Genomic DNA, 26,151 nt, shown 5'->3' with positions numbered 1-26,151 from the left:
ACCACTGAAACTTTCCTCATCCTGACAGTCAAATTTCCTTATGGCCCTGCCGATTTCCTTGTTTCTTTTGAACTAGCCCCCCCATGAGGAATGTAGACCTACTGCTTTCCTTGTTTAGAGGGTAAGCAGGGGTCTGAATAGCGTATTTAAAGCTCTTTGTACATTTTCTCCTTTTTTCCATTCTAATGATGCATTATGGTTGTTTGAAAGTCCAACAAAAACGTCAACTTAATTCGCCTTTTTTCCTCGCTACAAAAAAGTGTGGGTGTGTCTGGGGGATGACCCGGTATCCCATACCACCTGATTACCACCATTTCCCGGGACTTATACGTCCTATAGTTTAATTGCATATTTTTACTCCTTCTTTAATGCATCATTAAAGGAAATTAAAATTGCATGTTATGAATCTCTATAATTAACCAGATACAATATGCAAACAGTGCCCATATTACCAACTGAGACGGGAGGATATTAAAGAACATTTAATAAACGACAGAATGACTGACTCTGTTTCATCTCACAGACAACGTGCAAAGGACTAAACAGCATGTCTGCCTGAATTTACAAACTAAACAATAGTGCACCTTTCAGAAGTGTAACAGGTTCGCCGAATTAACATTGAAGATTCTAGACGCAAAAACGGCTGGGGGATTCGTCCATGTAGCACCATTTGAAACGGATATGAACTTGATTTTAAACAAACACAATGGCAGGACGACACAACAGTTTAAATTTAGCAGTCTGGGAGCATTCTATTGAATGACAAGAATATAATATAAAAAGGGTGCTCTGGAATATGTGATTGCCGAGCTTTCGGTAACTGAACACCGTGACCTTCTTCAGGGCAAGCAGATTCAGTTCACAAGGTAAGTGAGTACCTTCTTCAGGGCATGCAGCCCGATTCAGTTCAGTTCATTCCTTTTCAATTCAATGACGTCGCTTTGACGCTAAAAATATCAAGTCAAAGTCACAATCACCGATCTCTATAATAAAATGCCACAACCGCTGTCTTTCCACGTTGGCCGGTTGGAAAACTCAATGACAGGCAGACCCAAGAGTTAGACCAAATGCGGCCGAGAGAGGGCAGGGTTCTCAAAAGCCTGACGAAAGCCGCTGGTGCTTGACACAGCTGAAATTAGTGACCAGCTGCCTAGTACTATGGCTCCGATATTTACCGTTATTCACGTTCTCAATAAAATTCCAATTGTGCAATTTCTTAACGAGCCATTAATTTTTAATATCCGTTGCAAACGGGTGGTACCCTGAATTCAAGACGCGATAATCATCGTCATGGGAACCATTAGTCTTCACGCTTAATGGAAATTCTGCAAAATCTTTCTAAGCACTGTAATCCAGACCGCTCTTTTACGCACATGACTGAGAAATGGCATTGGGGACCACTTGGTATCTATCATCCACTGCGGAGCTTCGCAAAAGCATTAATAATGTGGAAGCAGCAACTGCAGCCAATTCAAAGTACGCCCAATTTCACTCTTTTTATAATAAGTTGCAGCAACCAGCACGAGAACTGGAGACCTCATCATTTTCGTCCAGCAGTCGAAAGTGACCGAAACAGACATTTCAGCTTCGATTCGGTGCACTGTGTTTCCTTTTGTTTCCAACATTAAAAAAACATTCCAGATATCGTCGATTCAAAAGTCCCGGAGGGCACACTCATCGTGTGATCTGAAAAAAAAATGCAAAAGCTTGGAGCCGTACCACTTGTCATCCTTACAAGCGTGAGTGTTGTCCTGGTCGCTGTGGCTGGCTGTTCGCTCGGTTGGTACGACTGGCGTGACTCGTTCTACATTGCGCTTAAGGAGAAGCTTACTTGGTTCGATGCTATGACTGTTTGTCAGCGTCAGGGTGGCGGTCTCATTGTGCCCAACTCACGAGAGGAACACGAATTCATCATGAACCTACGAGACCAAGTGTTTAATGAGTTTAGTGGAAGACCACTTTGGATTGGCTGTAATTATATCGATGGGGATGTACGGTGCGTTAGAGGACAAATTAGAAAGAACGTTTCCATTAACTCTAGGAAAGCACGTATTCATGGACGATTCTGCATTTCCAAAGGTGGTAAGGAAATCGGGAAGCTTTTTTATGATGAATGCAATAAACTTAAGTTCGTAATGTGCGAAATGCCTCGCCTTGTACCGACTTACTGCGCACCACTCGGACCAGACGGTCGCGTGGCACAGCGGTGTCTACTCGGTTATGAGATCAGGAACCTGACGGTGAAGGGAGTCAGCGAGTGCGGCCAGGCCTGCAGGGCCGAGCCACGATGCCGCTCCTTCAATCTCTGGCAGGGAGGTCTGGCCAAGACCTGCCAACTCAACAATGCGACGCACGACGGGATAAGCTCCAATGGCTTTACTGGAGAATGCATCTTCTTCGAACTGTAGATGGACATCTTAAATGGCGGGAAAAAGGTTTTGATCTCTCAAAGCCTGCCTGAACAAAAGATCAAACTATATTAAAGGGATTTTACATCTATTTAAAAGCCACCTCTTCTTATCATTTTCCACTATCATTCTTGCTTACGTAGAATTCCCAAGGATAATTACTAAGAATTTTTCTCACAGAAAAATCTCAAGACTTGATTTGAATGATTGCATTCTCCAACGTAATAAGGATTTACACAACGCCCACCAGCATTATTAGTCTTATTGTAGAAGCCAGCCAACTTCATTTTTGTTATGGAAAGGATCGGGCTGTACTGCTGCATGCGATTACCTGCAGAACTGTACAGCAAAATGGCAGCAGTTGAAAAGTGAAAAATTTTAATAAATGTCCAATGAGTTTCAAGGGGGGAAAGCAACTCCATTGTTTGCTCTTGATTGTAAATGATAATGGTCGTCCGGACCGTTTCTTTGTTGCAGTATGAACAATGAACATGTATCATTTAACACCAAGAACGGAATTCTCTCGTCAGTCAAACGGAGCGATTGCTCGGTGTCAGATCACAAGACCATTTTCATCGCACACTGATAGCGGGATCAATCAGGAAAAAATATTACCAATTGAAGAAAGCCTTGTCAGTTAGACACGAAAAATCGTCAAGTTTCTTGAGAGACACTTGTGTCAGTTTCTTAATATAAATGCTAACCACAACGGGAATCTGGACTCAACTGAGCCTGGCAATTCTAATCTGGATGACGGTAGGCGCTCATGATGCCATTCTTACAGCGTGCCCTCCAGGTTGGTACGACTGGCGTGACTCGTGCTACATAGCGCTGAAGGAGAAGCTTACTTGGTTCGATGCTTTGACAGCTTGTCAACGTCTTGGCGGAAGTCTCTTAATGCCCAATTCATGAGAGGAACACGAGTTCATCATGAAGCTACGAAAACAAGTGTTCAGTGAATTTTCCCTTGGATCGGCTGTGAACTTGTCGACAGGAATCTACGTACGGTGCATTGGAGGATTTCAAACCATAACTTTGGACGTTGCTGCGTTATCAAGGGCGGGTCGTGTTGGTTATCTTAAGTCTGCAAACTGCACTGAAAAAGAGATTCGCAATTTGCAAAATGCTTCACCTTGTCCCTACTTATTGCACATCGCTCGGGCAAAGCAGCCGCATGGCACAGCGGTGTCTACTCGGTTATGAGACCAGGAACCTGACGGTGAAGGGAGTCAGCGAGTGTGGCCAGGCCTGCAGGGCCGAGCCCCGATGCCGCTCCTTAAATCTTTCGCAGGGAGGTCCGGCAAAGACGTGTCAACTTAACAAAGTAACTCACAACAAGGTAAGCTCCAATGACTTCAGCGAGGAAAGACTTCGAACTTACTTCGATCGGTGCCGATCGTAATACAGGCGTTTCACAGTAGTGCGCCATCAAGAGTTTGCAACACGTCGGCCAATCACAACGCGCCAATTCTGTCGACCCTTTCCAAACGCGCGCTGGGTCGACATATTTCGTGCAATGTGATTGGCCAACGCGTTTCAAACTCTTGGTGGCGCCCTACTGTGAAACGCCCGTATTCAAACTGTCACGTTTTGCCGCTTTCCGACGTACTTAGGCCTAATAGAGGCACAGTAAACTTCTTTCGCAACAATCACAAAGAGAACTTCAGTAGAAAACAGATGTCGATGTAACCGTTAGAAATGTGATTATAACAGCCCGCAAAAAATAGTTTACACTTTAGAAAAAAAAAGTAGCTTCGCATAGATGACAATTATATTGAAAATGGAAAATTATTTAACAGCGTAATCGTAGCATAATAAACGTGACCAACTGTGTTGTGTTTTGTCGAGCATCAAAGCATATTAGGTCTACTTAATGTTTCATTAACGGCGATAGACGCGTTGGACATCAAGTACGTAACTATTTGTCACAGGGTATGTCAAAATCGTCAGGCGCACTTGAGCAAAAACTATAATTTTTTAGTCTATATTTTCAGTGAGGTACGGACCTAGGTGCTTCAAATGTTGCTTTTGATTTTGGAGATGAAATGTTTTTGCGAAGTTGCTGAATAAATTTGATACTGAACGTTTTGAGAAGTCTACAGGCTTTCAGCATTTGGATATGAAGATTTTAACACGAAATTTTTACATTTTAAAAATCTGAGGCATCACAAAAATCTCAAAATTGATGAGAATCACGCAGATTTTCATTTCCTAATTGCTTCTTAGCTATGCCCAATTTCGTATGGTTTTGACGCGCCAACACGTACCATTATCTGAGTGGTTTTTATTTCAATAACGCGGTAAATTGTTATTTTTTGGCTCATATTTGATAAAATGTAAAACACTTTGATGGCAGATTCCAGTTGTGAATTGATCTCTTCGATGTCGCAGTACAATTCATTGTAGCAGAAGCATTGTGGTGCAGGATTTGGAAATAAAAATTTTTTTAATTTAAGAAGTGCTTGCATACACACAAGAGTAACACGCACATTTGGCTCAGCCGGCTCATATTGCCCGGTCGATTCTATAACTTTGGTCTAAACACTTGAGAAACTGTACAGTTGGAGTCATTTGCTGTTTAATTTCCTAAGATTAATGTGATCCTCTTGTCAAGATACGTCAAATAATGGCGTTACTAATTTTGTACAAACGATACAAACACAATCTTCCCAATTTCTAGCTTGAAGACCAATATTGACTGGATCGTGCACGCGCCAGTGGCTTGGCACACAGGCACCCTGTAATAAATAGGTTTCCCTTCCCTAAACGCACATATTTTTTTCTTTCTGGGTAAAGAAATTAATTTAGTCATTCAAGATGCTGATTAAAATGGAGACTTTATAACCAATGGCCTTACATCACTGTAAAATTGATACTCAAACCCAGACGCCCATGTTCTTTGTAAGATATGCAGTTTCATTGTAAGCCTGAAAATGTAATAGTTTAATGTCCAGGATCTATCCTTGCGTGGCAAGTCAGTGTTGGGCCTATTATCTGCAAACTGTTATAAGATACGCCAATCCTTAAGGCTACATGCGCATCAGTAGGAGAAGACAAACTGACTTCAGTCACCGCCATGGTTTGCGCAAACACCGATAAGACGCCAACTGATTTGAAATCCTGATAGCCCATCATCGCCAGGTCTGCCCAATCGCAGTCTTTACATTCAGTGGAGGGACGGTCCTTGTCGCTGTAGTCAAGTAGATCACGGGAGCGAAAAGTTTGATCTCAGCTCATTTCAGTTGCCATTCGAGTGTCTGCATTGAGCTACTTTACCATCAACACCGACGAGTGCAGATTGGACTTAATCAAAATTTAAGAGATAGAGTTTTTTTTTTAAATCGGTCCTTCCTCAAGCAATTTATACCAGCCCGTGCCAGACTATTTTGATACGTTTTGTAAAAGAAAGCAGGGAATCGTCTAAACAATGCAACGACTTGAAGTGGTGTCGTTAATCATCATTACAAGCGTGTGTATTATCCTAGTCTCCGTCGCCCCGTTTAATGGACATGTAATTTTACAAATTTTACTGCATTTGAATGACGGCCATTTCCCTGTAATCGTTAGTCTAATGTAGACGGGAACAACATACTGGATTGGATGGAGCGGTGGCACTGCGTGAAGTTATCTGCAGTATTTTCACACTGCATTGAATATAGCGACAAACCTTTTAAGGCGTAAATTTTTAATTTGTCTTCGGTTCCACCGGGGGAAAGCGGCTCCATTAATCTTGCTTGTGACAGTAACAGTCCTGCGGCTTCTTCGTTGCAACATGAACATATCATCAGTTAACATCAAGGAATGGAATTCTCGCGGCAGACTAACGCAGCGAGCGCTCGGGTTCAGATCACGAAAACATTTTCATTGATACCCATAATATCACCAAGAAAATACTCTTCATTTTGATTGGGAAAAGGGACAGGTTTTTTGAGAAACACTTTGGTCAAATCAATGATCTAAAATGCTATCTACAATGGGCATTTGGACTCAACTGAGCCTGACAATTTTAATCTGGATGACGGTAGGCGTTCACGATGCCATTCCTACAGCTTGCTCTCCAGGTTGGTACAACTGGCGTGACTCATGCTACATTGCGCTGAAGGAGAAGCTTACTTGGTTCCATGCTTTGACAGCTTGTCAACGTCTGGGCGGAAGTCTTCTGCTGCCTAACTCAAGAGAGGAACACAAGTTCATTATGAAGATACGAAACCAAGCGTTCAGTGAGTTCAGAAATAGACCACTTTGGATTGGATGTGACATCGTCAACAATAATCTACGGTGCGTTGGAGAACAAAGTGAAAACAACGTGTACACTAACTGGTACAGCGGACATCCCAAAAAGTCTGGACATTTCTGCGTTTCCAAGGGTGGATGGGGAGATGGTTATCAGAAGTCTGAAAGCTGCACCATCAATAAATTTGCAATATGCGAAATGCCTCGCCTTGCCTCGACTTACTGCACATCGCTCAGACCGGACGGCCGCATGGCGAGGTGGTGTCTGCACGGATATGAGATAAAGAACGTAACGGTCAAGGCAGTCAGCGAGTGTGGTCAGGCCTGCTGGGCCGAGCCACAATGCCGCTCCTTCAATCTCTGGCAGGGAGGTCTGGCCAAGACCTGCCAACTCAACAGGGCAACGCGCAACGAGGTAAGCTCCGATGCCTTCTGTGAGCAAGGACTGTGCACTTACTTCGATCTGGAAGAAAGTTGTTAGGTAACATGAACGCATTTTAGTCCACACACACTGTTGCAAATGTGCTCCACACCCCAGGATATTTCGGTGCCGATCATAATTTCAACTAGCATTGAAGCTTTTTTGTAATTAATTCTTCAATCGCAAAAGTCGCAAATAGAACTTTAGTGGAAAACAGATGGCGATAGGATTACTATTGAAACTTTGATTTCAACAGCCCTCTAAATAGGTTACGAATTCCATTTTTGAACAAAGTGCAAAGACGTCCACTTTATGTATTGAAAATGGAAAATTATTTAACGAGGTAATCCTAGCAATATAAAATTGATCAATTCGTTTTGCAGAGCTTCAAAGTAAAACATGTCTACTTAATGTTTTATTTATGGTGATTAAGGCGTTAGACTTCAAGTACCTAACTAGACAAAAAAGGTTTGTCAAAATCGTCAGGCACACTTGCGCGAGAACGGAATTTTAAGTTAGAACAATAATTTTACAGTTAAATACAGACCTATAGATGTTTCAAACGCTGCTTTTGAATTTGGCCAGTTTTTCAACCAAGGTGCCTGATCAGTTTGATACTTAACTTTTTTAATATCAGGCCTTCAAAATAAAAGTGATTAAGATTTCAGCACGAAAAACACGAGAAACATAAGAAAAAAACGTAGTCAATGAAAATCATACTCACTTCATTTTTGCTTCTTAGCTTTGCACAATTTCGTCTAGTTTTGACGCACCATCACGTACTCCCACTTGAGCAATTTTTATTTCAATCACGTAACAAACTGTAATTTTTCTTGCTTCTATTTGATAAAATGTAAACTTATTAATGGTAAAAAGGCTGCTTCAGAAGAGTGTTCAGTTAGTTGTGTTAGTTATTTGCAGTCTTGAGACTGATGACAGATTCCAGCTGTGAATTGATTCATGATAGCAGAGGCGTTGTGGTGCATGATTTGGAAAAGAATGATTTCTAATTTCAGAAGTGCTTGCATGAAATAAAACTAGAGCAACATGCTCATTTTGCTCAGTCGCGTCATATTGCTTGGTCAATCGTATAGCATTGGTCTAAATGTTTGAGAAATTTTACAATTAGCCTATTGCTGTTTCATTTACAAAAAGGGGGAACTTGATATTTTTTATTAAGACATATCTAACTGTGAAAATACACACGGTACAACCACAATCTCAGTTTCTAATATTGACTGCATCGTGCACGCGCCCTTGGCTATGTGCCCAGGACCCTGAAATAGGTTTCTTTTCCCTAAAATTACATTTTGTTTCTTTCTGGTTGAGATGCTGATTAAATACAGAAGCTCTATAGCTTATGGTTGTTTACCACTGTAGAATTCAGACTCAAACCTATATGCGCGCGCTCGTAATAAAAACGGCTGGCGTACTTTCTTCACAAGCCGCCAAAATGTTAATGGCAGTGGCTATTATCTTGCAGGTAGAAGATCAGTGGTATATCGGCAACCATTAAACGGAACAGTCCCTGGGGTTTTTTTATGCGCATCGGTAGGTGGAGACAAAGTAACTTCAGTCACTGCCATAATTATGATCAGCACAACACGCTAATTCATTTGAAATTCCATCAGCCACAAATTAACTGCCAGGTAGGCCTAAAGATATCTCCCACTTTACATCCAGTGACGGCAAACAAGATTTAACCGTCCATGGTCCTTGTCACGTAATTTTTGGTGCATTAATCGATCGCGGGAGCGAAAAGTCTGATCTCAGCTCATTCCGGTCGCCCTTAAAGTTTCTGCATTGAGCTTCATTGCCATCAACATTGACCGGTGGAGATCGGACTAAATAAAAATTGATTTAAAAAAGCATCGCTCGGACCAGACGGTCGCGTGGCACAGTGGTGTCTACTCGGTTATGAGATCAGGAACCAGACAGTGAAGGGAGTCCGCGAGTGTGGCCAGGCCTGCAGGGCCGAGCCCCGATGCCGCTCCTTCAATCTCTGGCAGGGAGGTCCGGCTAAAACCTGCAACTCAACAAGACAACGCACAACGAGGTAAGCTCGAATGACTTCACTATGGGGAATGTTTCTTCTTCGAACTGTAAATGTCGACTGGGCCCCTCGCTGAAAGAAAATTATTCTTCAGCAGTGACTTTATCCGCAAGAAAAGAAAAAGTGCTATAAATCATGACAAATTGGATTTTTGGATGAGAGGAACAGATGTTCGGTCTAAATTTTAGAATTTAATCCCAACATCCTTAGACCTCTCCCTCACTGTAGTTGTCACCTTCAGAAATCCAGAGGTTGATTTCCATGAAGATATATCCTCTCACAAAAACTAGACATGTATGGATGCCTCTTCCTGCAAACAATCAACACACAAACACAACCACGCCTTACTTTGCCTCGTTTTTTGTTCAATGAAACAGGAGCTGATCTCAACTGCAGTAGATTTTCTCGAGCACTCAGTAACACATATTATTAAATGCCTCGTGGTGTGATTTTAAAGTACGAAGCTGTATCAGACACATGCTGAAAAACTTCGCGTCTTAATTTTGCGCTACAAATTCATAAGTAGTTTGTGTTGTTCGCATGAGATAAAGGCACGTAATTCGTGCGTGTGATTTTATAAAGGCCGGCCTTTGTAAATTCACTGGCGCAAAGCGAACACATACACGAAATTGAGACATCATATCAAAAATCGCGCTGTCAATTCACAAAACCTCACACATTTCAACTCGCGCGAATGTCGAAGCGCATGTTTTGTGCGGTCAAATTCGCCACCACTTCGTTTCAGTGCTAAGTATGAACCCGCCTTATCTCGTACAAACGACTCTCGCAAGCATAACCATTTTACCTCGTCTTTAATCAAAGGCAATCGAATTACTCTCCATCATCAGGTAGTTGGGGACGAGGCAACCAACGTCCCTGCGCAGAGGTAGAAATACCTGTACACCGTTTGGATCGAAGCGATAGCGCGTGAAGAACACAAGAAAATCATTTAACGACTTGGCACCAAGTCATCTAGGTGAGAAAAAAAATCGAATGAGAACATTTTTTTAATTTCCGGTAGGGTTTTGCTGGGCAGAAGGAGTCTATTGTCAATATCGAACGCGTTTACATGTGCCTTTTTGGTGCGTTTCGGTGTTGCTTCATCGTCACGAGAATTGTTTTACGCGCACAGAGGTAAATTATTGATGACCGCTTGTGCCATGTACACGCCTAATTTCACGCTAGTCATCCACAGGCGGCGAGTAGAAGATTCGTTATCTGCGGACGTTGCTGCTTTAGTCGAGCGAGTGACAGTGAAAGAAGAAATAGGTCTGGGCTCACTGCGTTTGCAAATCTAGTTCCTGCAATGTGATCCTTTGTCATAACTGAAAACATTTTAGATATACATGTAATTGCCTATTACCAAACGAGACATTACCGTGAGAGACGCTGTTGCTCCTTATCACTGTTTACCAAATGGTTTCAATCCAATTTGGAACATTTCGTAAACGAAGATACCACGTCGCTCGAAAGATGAGAGAGCTCCTGGCAGTTCTGCTAGTCATACTTACGGGGGTGAGTGTTGTCTTGGTCACTGCAGCTGACTGTCCGCTCGGTTGGTTCAACTGGCGTGACTCCTGCTACATTGCGCTTAAGGAGAAGCTTACTTGGTTCGACGCTACGATGGTTTGTCAGCGTCCAGGCGGAAGTCTCATTGTGCCCAACTCACGAGAGGAACAGGAGTTCATTATGAAGCTACGAGACCAAGTTTACAGTGAGTTCAGTGAAAGACCACTTTGGATCGGCTGTGAAATCATTGACAATAATCTACAATGTGCGGGAAGACAAAGTTCAAACAACTTGTACACTAACAGGTATATACCAGCTACTGACAAGAGCGGCAGATCCTGCGTTCACAAAGGGGGAGGGCGGCTCGGCTACCTTTTCTCGGTAGAGTGCGACCGGCACAATTATGTAATGTGCGAAATGTTTCGCCGTGTCCTCACTTACTGCGCATCGCTCGGACCAGACGGCCGCGTGGCACGGCGGTGTCTACTCGGTTATGAGATCAAGAACCTGACGGTGAAGGGGGTCAGCGAGTGTGGTCAGGCCTGCAGGGCCGAGCCACGATGCCGCTCCTTTAATATCTGGAAGGTAGGTCCGGCCAAGACCTGCCAACTCAACAATGCCACGAAAAATGATTTAAGCTCCCGTGACTTCACAAGAGAATGTATCTTCTTCGAACTATAGATGGATATCTTAAAATTACGGATAAAAAGTTTTGTACACTCGACATTTGCCCACAAAAATTATTGGAAAATGTCAAAGAGAATTTTGCCTCAATTTCAGAACATCATTTTGAAACCTATCTCTTCCGACAATTTTTTCTCGCTCGTGTAGAACCCCAAGGGTTAGTTAAAGATAAAGAATCTTTCCTAACAGAATCCATGTAATTTCCTAGACTTGATTTCAATGACTGTCATTCCCTGTGATCAAGGCACGGATATACAACGCCCACCAGCCTTTCTGTTACTTTTAGAAGGAACAACATACTTCGTTGCTGGTGTTAGGAAATGGATAGAGCTTTGGCACCGCCTGCGGTTGTCTGCAGTACCGTTCCAAATTATAGCAATCATTCGAAGGGGAATTTTTAATTTCCTGTTAAAATCGACCCGGCAAGGTGACCTCATTATTAAGTCTTTCTTGTGACAATATGGTAGCCTGGCCACTTCTTCGTTGCAATATTAACATGTATTATTTAAGACCAAGGAATGGAATTCTCTCGTCAGTCAAACGTAGCAATTATTGTTCGGTGTTAGATCACAAGAAAATTTTCGACTAACACTGATTGTGGAAACCAATTGGAAAATATCACCAAGAAAGCCTTGTCGGTTTGACCAGAAAAATCGTCTTCTTTCTTGAAAAACACTTGTCTCAGTTCACTGATTTTAAAATGCTATCCACAATGGGCATTTGGACTCAACTGAGCCTGACAATTCTAATCTGGATGACGGTAGGCGCTCATGATGCCATTCCTACAGCTTGCTCTCCAGGTTGGTACGACTGGCGTGACTCATGCTACATAGCGCTGAAGGAGAAGCTTACTTGGTTCGATGCTTTGACGGCTTGTCAACGTCTGGGCGGAAGTCTTCTACTGCCTAACTCAAGAGAGGAACACAAGTTCATTATGAAGATACGAAAACAAGTGTTCAGTGAGTTCAGAAATAGACCACTTTGGATTGGATGTGACATCGTCAACAATAATCTACGGTGCGTTGGAGGACAAAGTGAAAACAGCGTGTACACCAACTGGAACAGGCGATTTCCTAACAAGTCTGGACATTTCTGCGTCTTCAAGGGTGGATGGAAAGGTGGTTATCTGAATTCTGAAAGCTGCACCACCAATAAATTTGCCATATGCGAAATGCCTCGCCTTGCCTCGACTTACTGTACATCGCTCGGACCGGACGGTCGCATGACGAGGTGGTGTCTGCACGGATATGAGATAAAGAACGTAACGGTCAAGGCAGCCAGCGAGTGTGGCCAGGCCTGCTGGGCCGAGCCCCGATGCCGCTCCTTCAATCTCTGGCAGGGAGGTCTGGCCAAAACCTGCCAACTGAACAATGCCACGAAAAACGATTTAAGCTCCGATGACTTCACAAGGGAATGTATTCTCTTCGAACTATAAATGGATATTAAAAATGGCAGACAAAAGTCTTTGTGTGCTCAAACCTTGCCCCCTCCCCGACTGGAATACATATATGTCAAATGGAATGTTCCCCAATTTTAGAACATATCTATTAGAAATCATTCATTTTCCCGCAACTCTCGTGTAGAAGTAAAGTTTTTTTGATGGATAGGTAATTTTGCAAGATTTGATTTGAATTTATCAAAATTTCCCTATTGACCTTTTCCACCCACGTGACTGGATTGCGATAAACGTAAACGATCACGTGTAGACCGCCTTGGCCACAGTGATCGCGTTATATTCCCTACGGGCAGCTTAACCACGTGCTACAGCAAGCGTACGTGCGAACGCTGCATGCTGGACTGGTTGATCTTGTGCAGGTAGATTACCATCACAACCATCACACCACATCATTGGTCCAGCACGATCGTGACATCACAGGAAAAAGTCTATACATGTAATGTTTCATGTATATACACCGCCGACCAGCCGTACTCTCATGTTGAAAGGAACGACATACTTAATGGCTGTGTTTAATATGGATTGGATGGAGCGGTGGCACTACGTGAAGTTATCTGCAGTATTTTCACACTGCATTGAATATAGCGGCAAACCTTTTAAGGCGTAAATTTTTAATTTCTTCTTCGGTTCCACCGGGGGAAAGCGGCTCCATTAGTCTTGCTTGTGACACTAACAGTCCTGCGGCTTCTTTGTTGCAACATGAACATATCATCAGTTAACATCAAGGAATGAAATTCTCGCGTCAGACTAACGCAGCAAGCGCTCGGGTTCTGATCACAAAAACATTTTCATTGATACCCATAATATCACCAAGAAAATACTCTTCATTTTGATTGGGAAAAAGGACAGGTTTTTTGAGAAACGCTTTGGTCAAATCAATGATCTAAAATGCTATCCACAATGGGCATTTGGACTCAACTGAGCCTGACAATTCTAATCTGGATGACGGTAGGCGTTCACGATGCCATTCCTACAGCGTGCCCTCCAGGGTGGTACAACTGGCGTGACTCATGCTACATAGCGCTGAAGGAGAAGCCTACTTGGTTTGATGCTTTGACGGCTTGTCAACGTCTGGGCGGAAGTCTTCAACTGCCTAACTCAAGAGAGGAACACAAGTTCATTATGAAGCTCCGCGACCAAGTGTTCAGGGAGTTCAAACATAGACCACTTTGGGTTGGATGTGACATCGTCAACAATAATCTACGGTGCGTTGGAGGACAAAGTGAAAACAGCGTGTACACTAACTGGTACAGAGGATTTCCTAACAAGTCTGGACATTTCTGCGTCTTCAACGGTGGAGGGAAAGTTGGTTATCTTAGCCATGGAAGCTGCACTGTCAATAAATTTGCTATTTGCGAAATGCCTTGCCTCGCGCCGACTTACTGCACATTGCTCGGACCAGACGGTCGCGTGGAACAGTGGTGTCTACTTGGTTATGATATCAAGAACCTGACGGTCAAGGCAGTCAGCGAGTGCGGCCAGGCCTGCAGGGCCGAGCCCCGATGCCGCTCCTTCAATCTCTGGCAGGGAGGTCCGGCCAAGACCTGCCAACTCAACAACGCAACACACAACGAGGTAAGCCTCAGTGCCTTCTTTGAACAAGGCCTGTGCACCCATTTCAGTGTGGGAGAAAGCTGTTGGGTAGGCACGAACATTTCTTTCCCCGTTACCACACATTTTTAGTTCAAGCAAATTGAAAAGGGAAGGTGTTCATACACGCAATGCACTGCAGCAGACTTATTCCTCTAACTAGATAAACAATTTTGTTGTTGCCTCGTACTTGATTCGTTAACGTAAGCCACAACACAAGACGGAGTACATATCGATGGCGATATAGGAACTAATTCTTTTATAAACTTTTGTTCTTGTAGAAAGATTGTTTGCTGTTCAGAGCACGTGCAAAGTATTTCAAAGAACACTCGCCAGTTATAAAATAAAAATGGATAGTTGATTATTTGAAAGAGGCAAACTTTGATACTTGAAATGCACAAATTGTGTCGATTTGCGGAGTCTCAATGCACCAAGTATTTCATGTTAGCATAGAAAACTTCACCAGGTGTAAGATTGTAATCAAAATTACGTGTACATTGTAAAGTGAATTTTTCTTCTGTGAGATAAATGTACTGTTGCAATAAAATTAATGCTGATAAAGTGTGTACGTAAGAAGTCTTTAAATTCTGCTAATCAAGTTACTATTGATCTGAAGTAGATTTTTGCATAAGTTGCAGCAGCGTAGGCATTGTAGTGCAAGGATCAAAATGTTCAGATACGTATATTAACTATATATACTTAACATCATTGAGATTTTCCGTTTCTTTCGGGTCAGGCAGAATTGGGGAAAAACTGTAAGACAAGTGCGATTCAAAGATTTACGGAGTGAAACACGAGAACACCAAATGACAAATCAATCTTTCTGGAGAAATAAGTTTTGAAGCAACTGGTGGTAAGAGCGTGTTTTCTACAGGCTTTCGTTTGTTCTTGGGGTAGACTTTTCAATTTGGTGTTTGTTTAAAAGAAGCAGTGTTGTATTCGAGTCCATCACAAGTCATTCAATCTTAAGACAACTCACGGGCTATTCAAATGAGCTGTGACAAAAGCATTCGTCCGTCGTTGTTCACCCTGTCACTTATGACTGGCCTTGTAAAGCGACCTATGGCTGGACTTTTAAAGGAACTTATGAAAGCACCGAATACAACACAGTAAAGAAGAGTAGCATTGTTCAAGAAAAAAACTTTAAGAACATACATGTACATATTAAAAGGCTATACAGACTTTTTGTGTTTAATTAAATATAGGATGAATCTATGTTTTGTCACAGTTGTTTTAGAATGGGCCATAAGTATATCAAATGAATGTGTAACGCCCAAAAAAGCAATGGTTATATGATCTAGAACTGGTGGCTGTTTATGGTGTTAATAGCACGTAATGTAAGTGTTAATGCAAGTATGCAAAAACAAGACAAAATGTGTTTACTCAAACTAGATGTGTCTAAATGTAATTCTGAATCGAATGTTCAAGCTCAGGTTTTCAACCTTAACTCCCTGGGTTGTTTGCAAAACCATATCAAATTAGAGGATTCGGCACTGTCAGGGTTAACAAATTTGGCTGTCACAACAATGGCATTGTGAACAAAAAAAATTCTGTGCAACAGTCGTTCATGTTAATTGAATTAACACCGAATACTGAATAACATTAAATAGACTTTAACCGCATCATAACATTCATAAAGTAAGTTTTCAAGGCCAACGCAGATGATTAAAAAACTCCCAACTTTATGCTTGTTTCCTACCTGCCCACTTGGATAATTTACGGTACTCCTTTTTTTCTGGGCTAAGAAATGACACCTTTCCGAGACAACAAAAACCCTCCTATGATGAAGAAATTGTTTGTTCCAGGTACTGTAATTGGCTTTTTTTATTGCATGTTTTGACTAACTGAAATCTAGCCGTAAACAATTTGTGAGCTTTGATGATGTGCTTGAAAGATTGCAGTGCAGTGAGTGTAAACATTCTTAGATGATTGTTTGGAAATCTACGATTACTGGACTTGATGTGCAGAAGATTTGGTGTACAAATTAATCGAGCATAGTACATGTACTTATAAAACGTCTTTTATGTTTTGCTGGTGATTTGTGCGTGGTGTAAATAAGAATTGACCTGTGAAATACATGGACTATGGATCGTCTTGTTTATTCCACCACTGGTCTCAATGCATGTCATGCTGTTGAATTATGATGTGCGTCAGCTGCTATTTTATTTTAACAGTTAAGATTCCGAACAAGGTCAACATTAATCTCAGTTTTTTCCCTTCTGGTTTGTGGTACAAGTACTGACCAGATAATGTAAGCACTCATTGCCATGCAAGGTGAAACAAGTCACGCCAATGTGGCTTCCACCTCACGGTATAGCACACATCGTCGAGAACATAAAATGTTAGTGCTCTTTACAGCTCTACGTGTCTTTTTCACAGCGGATGAAAATATGAAATGAAACATAACCCCCTAAATCAATAAATCAACACAAAAGAAGTAAAGCCATTTTATAATGTTTTATTGTATAACAATTGCATAGATGGTGTGTGTTATATTCCGAATGATCTGTCTTGTATTCTTAACGACATGTTGTATGGAAATAAAGTTGGTGACTTGGTTTCAATGGCAGAAAATGACTATTCTTTTCTGTCTGAAAGTGGTGAGTGTTTTAAGAAAGAACAAAGTTACAATAAAAATGGAAAACAAAAAACAAAACTCTCCCAAGATGTGGGGAAACAAAGAAAATTAACAACATCATCTTTCTGTCTTCTTTCCGCGTACACAAAAGTATCTTTCTATTTGTGCAAATTATAATCTATTTTGTGTCCACTGAATTTTGAGACCCGCAATACAGTTTGAGAGAATGATGTGGGAGTGCCAAGCTACCACGTTTTCCCTGAGACTGGCCACCTCTGTAGTAGGCACATGTTTGGTTGGCAATCATGCATCACATGTCATAAAATACACGACGAAAGCTAACAGCTGTAAATCCTTGAAAAAATGGATGAAGGTCACCGCCTGTGTCGTGTCTGGTTGAAGTTATTGTGCAGATCCAACACTGGTTGATCGCTCACTGCTTTTATTCTTCAATTTTGCCATTTATTAAAGCACGCAAAGGCTTGCCTACATGTTCCATACTGTGCGTGACACTGCGGTCTTCGCCTACGACAGTGGCTGATGCATGTCACATCAAGTTTGTTCAGGAGAGTGCCCTACGCACGTGGGCACTGGGAGGGGAAGGAGAAATGGCGCCTTTTTTTACAAATCAACAACATCGCGCTGGGATGGTGCAGTGTGTGTGCACACGTTTCTACATACTCAATCATGCATGTTGTTACAGTGGGGTAAATAGGGTACACCGCTGGTTGAGGGTCCACGACTGGAAAGTGGTTCACAAATCCCATGGAGATTTGTGTTGAAGAATGAAAACAGGTGGACAACAGTGGATCCACAATTCAAGGTGTTTCAAACCCCAAAAAGGAATACAAACTTCTACTCGTCGCAAGGAAAAATTTTGGGACCCAAGTCTTTGTATAGAGGCTTTGCATGGCAGCCATCTTTAAAGGACAGTTCATTTGTTTCACTAGGCATGCAGAGAGGTTTCCCTATGAAACATTAAAGAACTGCCCTGCAAGATGGCTACCACTTAAAGCCTCTATTCTTTGCTGTTCATCCCTGACAATGCAAGGTTCCTGTTATAGCAAGTCAATTCATAACGTCCCAAGGACCTTGTTACAAAGAGGTTCAACGATATAGTAAGTACCAAGCATGCATAGCAAATAATGGTCTTCACTCTGGCACTTGGCGCCCACTTGAAGCATTTGCCCAACAAGCCTTTTTCCATTTTTTTGGGCCAGTGAGCAGGTATTTATGCTCAGCGTTGGGGATAGGCTTAATTTGCAACATCCACTAAGCGAACTGAAAGATGCAAGCATGGAAAGACATCTTAAGTTTAACATATACCACATACTATTAACAATAAACACGATTTGAACGGAAATGTGGAACTACGCCTATATTGCTCATGTGCATGCAACTCACTTCTGTGGATATGGAGGTGTGTTCTGAAGATGCTGCGTGTTGGTACCCCACAACAAGTTGGTACCCCTACATCATCATGTCTTGCTGGGCACCTTCCTGAAGTTGGTGGCCAGATCGGCCGGATCGGTCCTGCCCACAGCAATAACCTGAGGGCGGTCTTGATTCCCATCGACTCGGATGGTCATGGCACAGTGCATGTCGATCAGGGACTTCTGGCACTGTGCCAGGCCCTGGAGAATTTCAACAGAAGGAGAAAAGTAAACTACAGTCAAACTTCATAAAAGAAAAATGCCCTTAAAACTTAATAAATGGATTTTGAACTCAAGGAAATAAGAACAGTCACCAATACATTTAAAATGGAAACGAACGAAAACATTTGAAAATTAGACAAAGCAGTTTCTAGATACAGCAAATGACAATTTATAATGAAAACAAATTCAAAGCGTTTTTAAGATGATAACCTCATTACAAATATTGTTTCCAAATCTGCTTCGGTCTTAAACTCAGCCGTGAGATGGAAATAATAGTGTAGCTGCGGCTTGTAACACACGTACATGAAAAGGTTTGGGAAAAAGTCTAGCGCACAACTAATTGCCTTACCTGCCGTAGCTTTGTTTCCAATTCCTTGGCAGTTGTTGGATCGGAAGTCTTAATGGTTTTCTTTATTTGCTGCAGGGTAAAGGAATGAAAATTGCAACTAAAAAAAAGTTCAAGGGAATGGTGCGTGATAGAAAAAAAAGTTAAATTGTACTGATTAGCCAAACAGAAAGAACTTGTAAGGCCAATATTGACAATGGTTGAATGTATTATTTCTTTTACACCATTGTATTTAAACATTCTGAAATAAAATTAATTGTTCTCAAACTGGGATTTATTTTAACGTTTTGGGAACAAAATAGTTTAACTTACAGCAGGGGGGGAAGGGGTTGAACAACAAGTAATGCATCTTCTCTTGTTTTGTTTGAAGGATTTGTTCTAGTTTTGTGAATTGACAGTTGAAAATTAGCAGGAACCATGACCAGCCTCGTGGGCTATTCAAAATTTCTATGATCATGGCTTTGAAAAATTAAGGTAATGCACCCAATGTAAGTCTTGCACTTACCATCATTTCGGGAACGGAGAATCCTATTAAGCCAGTCAGCACCTGTGGTGTGTTCAGAGAAGAAGAAGCAGGGAGGAATAAATTGACAAGAGATGCCAAAGGTCATGCAAAAAAATGAACTTACGGACAGTAGACACTGTAATGCCAAGGTAAACAAGGCTACATGCATGGCTGATTACTGAAAAAAGATTGAGATATGAAATTGGAAAAAAAAAAGTCATTCGCTGAATTGGTCCTAGTACAACCAATTACGACAATCTGCAGGTTCCAAACATTTCATGCGCAACGTTTTAAGATGATTTGGTTCATTCTGTGAAGCCAGATTATATAGATCTCCTTATGTAAGTGTGCTCTTTGAATCTATTTCAAGTCAAAGTCCCTCATCACTTCTGCGAACCTTAAACTGTTCGTGTTTATATCTTAATACTTGCCTCATTGGAAAGGCTGACGTCGAGCGACGCCGTCTTGTCGCTGATCTTTGCCGAGATGCTCCAGCTGCCATCATTTTTGCTCAAGGGAGAAATCAAGGTTACGATGAAGCCCTGTGGATGGAAGAGAATATGACGTCTGTGTTCATCGTGGGACCATACAAAACAAACCAGATTGATCCATACCCAAAAAGGTCAATATCTGATTTCAAACTGACGGCAAAAAAACTGTATTATTCCGAACTGATAGCAGTACCATTATTTATTCCCCACTGAATTCCACACAATTTATTCAGAACTTGTTCATGAATTGTGGTGAGACCACATACCTTGATGGCGAATTCAAACACTTCCTCGGCTTGGATTCTATTCATGACAGACGAGAGCTTGACCACAGGGAAACTGTCCACGCCGTTTACAGCTTGACCTCCTGAAAATAAATTTGGAACTCACAAGTAACAGGAAATTTTGACAGCAAAGCTCTGTTTTTGGAAATCAAAACTTTTGTGACATTATGAACAGAAAGACAAGTGATTTTAATTTCACAAGTTTCTTGCCTTCATTGGAATGAAAACGTCTCCGTTTTGCAGCACTGAAGCCATCCTCTGAGTTTGTCTCAGAATCCACTGGGCCTCCTACAGCTCTATGGGCTTCAGCAAATGAGGATGTGGCAACACCCAACAAGTTCTTGGCATTGTTGTTTAAGTTTGCTGGAAGGGGATCTTTAGTGATGCGTGCAGCTATGCCAGCTGCCTGGGCAGGCTTGGTGCACCCTGTCGGCAATTTCTGGAAGATGGTGCTAGGCACTGTCGAGTCACTCTGCAAAGTAGAACGTCCAGACAACCGGGCCTTCTGTTGGACGTCTACAAGTGGTTTGGTGTCCAGCACAGTCGTATTTGCTCTCTGAGGAAATCCTGAAACACTCGGAGCAAGGTGTTGAAGGGTGTTCTTGGAATCTACATGTAAGCTGGCTTCTCTATCCGAATAACCTGAAGCAATGGCTTTGCCAGCATGATGGCTGCTGGTTCTCGAAATAATGTCAATGTTTGTGTCTTGCACTGCATTTTTACTAGATCCAGGTTCTGTTTTGATGTTACTCCATGCGTCTTTTATAGAGTCTTGGGCATTTGTCTGGAAAGCATTTCTGCATTCTTTCTTATCAGACGCACTGCTTCGTGTCCACATATCAAACCTTTGGACGCCATCATGGCTTGTTCTGTTTGACATTGGCTGGCTATTGTTCACCTTCTTCATGCTTTGTGGCTCCGTCTTGGTGTTCACGTCTTTCAGATCCTGTCGGATACGGCAACTTGACGACAGAGAGGAGTGTTGTTGAGCAGCTTGTTTTGGAGCATCTGCGTTTGATGCCGGGTGGTTGATGAGAGATGCATGCTGGGCCTGGTTGTCAGTTCTTGCTGGCTGTCCTCCTGGCCGGTCACTCGCTCGGATGCCATGAGTCTGCTCGACTTGCTCCAACCACATCTCGTCGATTTCATCATCGTCGGCTGGCCAGTCCGTTTCCTCTCCGGCCTATTTGAGAAGAAACCCACCCCATTAACTTCAACAGGCAGAGCCATAAATGAATCCTGCCCCCCCCACCTACCCCCCACCAAAAGATTGTGGTACCATTTCTAAATTGTTGGTTCTTTAATTTCTTTACATAAAGAAAAATGGCAACCCCCGAAAGGTTGTGGTAAGGTCTCTAAATAGTCAGTTCTTTAAATGCCAATAAAGAAACTTAAAATGGGAAACACGTCCCCCCCAAAAAAAAAACCGCCACTAGTTCATTGCTATACTCACACTGCTCGCTAACTGTTGCATCTGGTCCATCTCCTCAATCTTCTCAATTTCATTCAGCATCAGAGCATCCAGGTCATCCCCAAGGTCGTCACTGAAGAAGCCATCTTCCTCTCCAGACGATGCTGCGTTCCCATGTGATCCTACTGGATAGATCGTTGTATAAACAGAAATAAACTGAGTGGTGAAAATAAAAATCCAGCAGATGCACAGTTCACGGCCAATTTCAAGGTGCGAACAGTTAAAAGACATGGTTTTAACCCTAAAGGGACGGGGTTCAATCTGGGACAGGTCTGCTCAATGTACAAGGTCTGACATGTGAGAGCTCGAACAATAAATGTCAGTCACAACAAAATCCAATATCAGATTGAATTGAAACTTAATCACACATGTACCCCATGGTCTAGAAAACAAAGATGATACTGTAGCTCTTTGAGGGTTAATGTATATTTTAACCAGTCTGACTGTTGCAATTTAAAAATAGTAGCTCAATAGGAGTGATTCACAATACAGTTGCTGTGGAGAGGCCACATTTCCCCAGTACAGTTGACAAAAGCATGGCTACCTTGCCGAGATTTGAAAAACTAGGACATTCCATTGGATAGAAAAAAAAGAAAATAAAGGATTAATTAAACTCAAAAGTTCCCCATGGGCATCTGGCAAATAGAATTTGTCGACTGTTTCCCGCAATGCACTTCAAAAACTAGCTTTTCCATAGCAACCTTGGTGACGGACTGTATTGTGAATCGCCCGCACTGTGGAAATATCTCAAATCTTGGGTGAAATTTTGGATACAATATGAGGCTTTGCCCAATTCACTTGGCTGTGACCGGCAAAAGCACGCAAGTCTATGAAAAATGGCAACAGTCGCATCCACAGCCACGTCTTCTTTCCAGCCACGGCAAAGTAAGTTGGACACAGCTCTGATGAGTTTCTGGGATCCCCTCTCACATGACTTTTAAATGGTTGTTCAACAATTAGAAAAACGATAACAGTGCTGTTGCTGATGGAAAAACTTGCCAAATTGGTTAGCGTTTTGCATTTGACCAGAAGAGGTGCTGGCATTTCTGCCCTCAGAATCGCCAGTGAGGTCGACAGTAACCCGAGGGACCGGTGGTCTCTGGCTGGATGCGGTCGGAACTGGTGCCTGTTGGGTTTGTTGACTCTCATCAAGACCGCTGAAAACAAGGAAGCAATTACGCAACTTCTCGTATTCATTCATTCCATCGGAAATACAGAATATAACAGGCTGTTTGAAAAGATAATCCAGAGACTATTCTCATGAGAATAAGTTTTCAGTTAATATAAGCTCAACAAAGGTGAATAAGTGACTATGTAAACTACAAAGTAACTATATCAAACAATGAGACTTTAAAAAATGAAATCCAATTAAATCTCTCGTTGATCTGTGATTGCCAAACCCAAGTGACCAAGCATTTTTTCAAAAGCTGTCGGTTGGTAACTAATGGACAAGCATGCACAACTCAAGAGCGTGGCTATCCCAAAATCTTAATGACCTGAATGTTTAGGACTAACAAACACTCCCATACTTACAGAGCTCTGGACAAGATCTGAATCTGGGAGTTGGCTTCGGTGAGGGACTCGGCATCCCCACCAAGGACTCTGATGTTGTTAGCCGTGAGCATGAGAACACCCATGCGGCACTGCACTGACCCGTGAACTAAAATCTAAAGAATGGTTGAAAATAAAAAAACAAACACAGGGACCTTTCATTTCATTTACTATTGTCAGGAGTTTGGTCATACACATCTTTGGTGACAGGTTTTTTAACAATAGTATTTCCAAGATAGCCCCTGGACAACCTTTATTGTCATTCTGTCTGAAGATTTAAAATAAATAATAACAAAATAAACAAGAATCACGAACAAAGTGGGAATTCCCCCCAAAAATCGAGAGCACAGCACGTTTCAAGAGTTCAGACAGTACATCCACGGGCTCCAAGCGTATATGTGCTTGCATTTTGTAAGGATTTAGATACTAGATCAAGCCACTGATTGGAGATTCAGATCAAGCCTTAGCCGTAGCTGCATTACCTTTGTCCCCGGTAATGTATCGACACTGAGCTGAGATATCGGCTGGAACTCCATGCCCTCAAGTGACTGGTGACCATCCGTCAGCTGAAGCATCAGCATGCGGCTTGACTTCTGCTCAAACTGAAATCACACCACACAACGTGAAAATTACAACTGAGCTAGACAAAGTCTGAAAAGCTTGAGATCACTGAAAAGGTAAACCTGACAGAGTAATTGTATGGAACCTGCTCGACTTATTACAGACCGATCCAAGGAGAAAACCACACTCACACACACCCTTAAAAAGTATGTTGTGCATGCATAGCACACTGCATGCAGAGTCTGGTCGCTGGAATAGTCCATATACACTGAACACGTACGGCAACACCAATTTCTCAGATCGAATGTATCAATTCTGTATGACATTTTTGACTTAACTTCCCTTTTTCAAAACTGTGAATCAGACAGAAAGGCAACTGGCTGATGACAGAATTATTGGCAAATCATACAACAAGATTTAGTAATCTTGCAGACTGACTGATCCCACCCAACATAAATGTGACATGCTAGGCTCATTCTTCATAAAAATCCTCTACACATTAAAAGCTACACAGCTACTCAAACTTGCTAAGTACAGGCAACATTGGCTAAGCAAAGAAGTAGAGATGCGAATCAGCTTATCTGGTCAGCATTCAGTGAAATTACCTTACTCTGGGTTGGTTGAGTTGCCTGAGTGGCTGATACCAAAGCATTTTCATTCTCTCTACCCTGAAGTTTGAGAAGTTGGCCGTATGCAGGTTGGCTAATATCCTGTATCGAATTGATCTGAAAATTGAAACAACTTTTGATTTATTAATGCAGATTAATCTGAACATAATTGCCAACAGTGGCGGTTTGTTTTTAATTCTTGGAAGGGACATTGGCACATTCCAACCCGATCCCATTATTAATCTAATGTCAAATAATTCGGGCAAACAACTATTAATATTTGTATATGTAGAGGGTTTGCATGGCTGCCATTTTGCAGGCCAGTGCTTTTGCTCCACAGGGTATGCACAAAGGAGGCTTCCTTGCAGAACAAAAGAAGTGCCCTGCAAGATGGCTACCATGAAAAGCCTCTATATCTAGTGAAAATTTGAACACACGTAAATGAGGTTATAAAGCTCGGTTAAAGTCCTAGAGATCATCACCTGCAATGCGTAACTACCCGTCAACTGTGTTTTCTTTTGCTGTGCAATTCCAGGGGGTAGTGCTGGCGAGGCCACTTCACCAAGATCGGAATCCAGCCACTGGTCATAAACGTGCTGCTTCATCTCATCTGGCCTCACATTTTGCCCCTTGAAAATATCATGAAACAAATTTTCATAAACACAATTCATGTAGCTTTCCTCCAAGCCATATCCCTCACAATCAGATATGCTTTAGTCGTCATGGTTATGCATATGTCATAACTGTCAGTGCAAATGGAAAGAGTTCCATATAGGCCTATATGGACAATGCCCCCCAGTGCACAAACCATATGAGACTTGTCTGACAAGTGTTTGCTGAGTAAATGCTTTGGAATTTTAAGGGAAAATTCTTGACATCTAACATAAGTGTTGTCCGTATGGGGCCTAGGCCTATGGAACTCTTTCCGTAAAGAATGACAAAAAAGTTCCATACACAGACTTGACACCCCATGCAAGTTAAAATGAGTGATGTTTGTATATGGACCTCTTACCAACAATAGTTTCTGTATGGCCAGCAGGTCTACTACACAGAAAGGAGAAATGTCAAGGGTGAGTTACCAATGACCAGGGGATGAATGGCCCGAGGCAGATAGGCCAAGAGCAACTAGAGAGGTGAAAATGGTGAAGATTTTTTTGCTCGACTGGTATGGTAAAACAATTTCCTCGGGCTCAAGTTTCTTATGTTCTTACTTGATATTCCTGTTGGAGCCAATCCAAGCATTCCACTGTCCACTCGTCAACAACTCGTACGTGTCTGGACCGCAGAAATGCTGACACTTCTGGAACTTTCAAAGCCATTGTCATGATTGTGAAACTGAAAGATAAATAGTTAATCACTTCCAGCATGTCCAGTTCCACACATGCGGGAAAGGGCAGGCAGGACAGGTGTCACCTGCATTTGTAAATTGTACCGCTGCGACAGGGCTTGCGCTTGGTTCAGAGTTTTATCGGAAGACAAAAAAAGTGTCTTAACGTGTGGTCACCGTAGTACAATGACAAAACAACATTTTAGGCCTACTTGTTTGTTAGCTAGTAGGCCTAGTACAAAGCCTGTGTCATGTGCCGGAACGGTGCCACGAACACTGACGAATGTCGTCTGCTAATTTATACTCAACCCGCGCGCGCCTTTGATCCGGCGTATTTGACCTAACCACACCACAATAAAGGGGTCCCTCCAATTTCGAGAGAAGTATCATTTCGTCGTTAAAAGCAAAAAACACAAAAAC

At 42.2% G+C, this 26,151-nt stretch overlaps 6 protein-coding genes across 7 annotated transcripts; 5 read left to right on the top strand and 1 right to left on the bottom strand.

Annotated features, from left to right (window-relative positions):
- The first annotated feature begins 989 nt into the window (after positions 1 to 989).
- On the top strand, positions 990 to 3,914 carry LOC147796713 (uncharacterized). Its single transcript, XM_087146464.1, has one exon. It carries the CDS (start codon positions 1,698 to 1,700, stop codon positions 2,406 to 2,408), a length of 711 nt encoding a protein of 236 aa, XP_087002590.1. The 5' UTR covers positions 990 to 1,697; the 3' UTR covers positions 2,409 to 3,914.
- LOC110987961 (CD209 antigen-like protein D) lies at positions 3,915 to 8,136 on the top strand. Its single transcript, XM_022251139.2, has one exon. The coding sequence runs from the start codon at positions 6,370 to 6,372 to the stop codon at positions 7,120 to 7,122; it is 753 nt and encodes a 250-aa protein (XP_022106831.2). The 5' UTR covers positions 3,915 to 6,369; the 3' UTR covers positions 7,123 to 8,136.
- A 2,137-nt stretch (positions 8,137 to 10,273) lies between these two features.
- LOC147796712 (snaclec stejaggregin-B subunit alpha-like) lies at positions 10,274 to 11,566 on the top strand. The gene has a single exon (XM_087146370.1). It carries the CDS (start codon positions 10,532 to 10,534, stop codon positions 11,303 to 11,305), a length of 774 nt encoding a protein of 257 aa, XP_087002496.1. The 5' UTR covers positions 10,274 to 10,531; the 3' UTR covers positions 11,306 to 11,566.
- Positions 11,567 to 11,910: 344 nt separating this feature from the next.
- On the top strand, positions 11,911 to 12,796 carry LOC147796711 (CD209 antigen-like protein D). Its single transcript, XM_087146371.1, has one exon. The coding sequence runs from the start codon at positions 12,009 to 12,011 to the stop codon at positions 12,741 to 12,743; it is 735 nt and encodes a 244-aa protein (XP_087002497.1). The 5' UTR covers positions 11,911 to 12,008; the 3' UTR covers positions 12,744 to 12,796.
- Positions 12,797 to 12,956: 160 nt separating this feature from the next.
- Positions 12,957 to 16,918, top strand: LOC147796710 (CD209 antigen-like protein D). The gene has a single exon (XM_087146368.1). It carries the CDS (start codon positions 13,653 to 13,655, stop codon positions 14,445 to 14,447), a length of 795 nt encoding a protein of 264 aa, XP_087002494.1. The 5' UTR covers positions 12,957 to 13,652; the 3' UTR covers positions 14,448 to 16,918.
- Positions 16,793 to 26,056, bottom strand: LOC110987972 (recQ-mediated genome instability protein 1-like). Of its 2 annotated transcripts, none has more exons than XM_022251164.2 (13): positions 25,616 to 26,056; positions 24,887 to 25,033; positions 24,402 to 24,521; positions 23,718 to 23,837; positions 23,218 to 23,351; positions 22,684 to 22,841; positions 21,667 to 21,809; positions 20,424 to 21,396; positions 20,196 to 20,296; positions 19,870 to 19,980; positions 19,439 to 19,480; positions 18,937 to 19,005; positions 16,793 to 18,566 (listed from the first exon to the last, which is right to left on the bottom strand). In XM_022251164.2, exons 1-13 carry the CDS (start codon positions 25,769 to 25,771, stop codon positions 18,411 to 18,413), a joined length of 2,430 nt encoding a protein of 809 aa, XP_022106856.2. In that variant the 5' UTR covers positions 25,772 to 26,056; the 3' UTR covers positions 16,793 to 18,410. The 2 variants fall into 2 exon arrangements, with proteins under 2 accessions (XP_022106856.2, XP_022106857.2); XM_022251165.2 differs by having other exon boundaries at positions 21,667 to 21,806.
- Between the last annotated feature and the right edge of the window lie 95 nt (positions 26,057 to 26,151).

The sequence above is a fragment of the Acanthaster planci genome, linkage group LG15 (genome assembly GCF_054643075.1).
Source record: "Acanthaster planci isolate LZ-2023a linkage group LG15, COTS_SCS, whole genome shotgun sequence".
NCBI classification, from domain to species: Eukaryota; Metazoa; Echinodermata; class Asteroidea; order Valvatida; family Acanthasteridae; genus Acanthaster; species Acanthaster planci.
Note: the sequence above shows the minus strand (reverse complement) of the source record. Positions and strands in the feature narration are given on the sequence as shown.

What these genes read in the sequence shown, in the direction of transcription:
- LOC147796712 (XM_087146370.1), top strand. Translation starts at nt 10,532, where the DNA reads ATGGTTTCAATCCAATTTGGAACATTTCGTAAACGAAGATACCACGTC.
- LOC147796711 (XM_087146371.1), top strand. Translation starts at nt 12,009, where the DNA reads ATGCTATCCACAATGGGCATTTGGACTCAACTGAGCCTGACAATTCTA.
- LOC110987961 (XM_022251139.2), top strand. Translation starts at nt 6,370, where the DNA reads ATGCTATCTACAATGGGCATTTGGACTCAACTGAGCCTGACAATTTTA.
- LOC147796710 (XM_087146368.1), top strand. Translation starts at nt 13,653, where the DNA reads ATGCTATCCACAATGGGCATTTGGACTCAACTGAGCCTGACAATTCTA.
- LOC110987972 (XM_022251164.2), bottom strand. Translation starts at nt 25,771, where the DNA reads ATGCTGGAAGTGATTAACTATTTATCTTTCAGTTTCACAATCATGACA. An exon ending in CTCAACCAACCCAGAGTAAG is followed by an intron (nt 23,838 to 24,401) that starts GTAATTTCACTG and finishes GTGTGATTTCAG; the next exon opens with TTTGAGCAGAAGTCAAGCCG. An exon ending in GCAAAACGCTAACCAATTTG is followed by an intron (nt 21,810 to 22,683) that starts GCAAGTTTTTCC and finishes CGATCTATCCAG; the next exon opens with TAGGATCACATGGGAACGCA.
- LOC147796713 (XM_087146464.1), top strand. Translation starts at nt 1,698, where the DNA reads ATGCAAAAGCTTGGAGCCGTACCACTTGTCATCCTTACAAGCGTGAGT.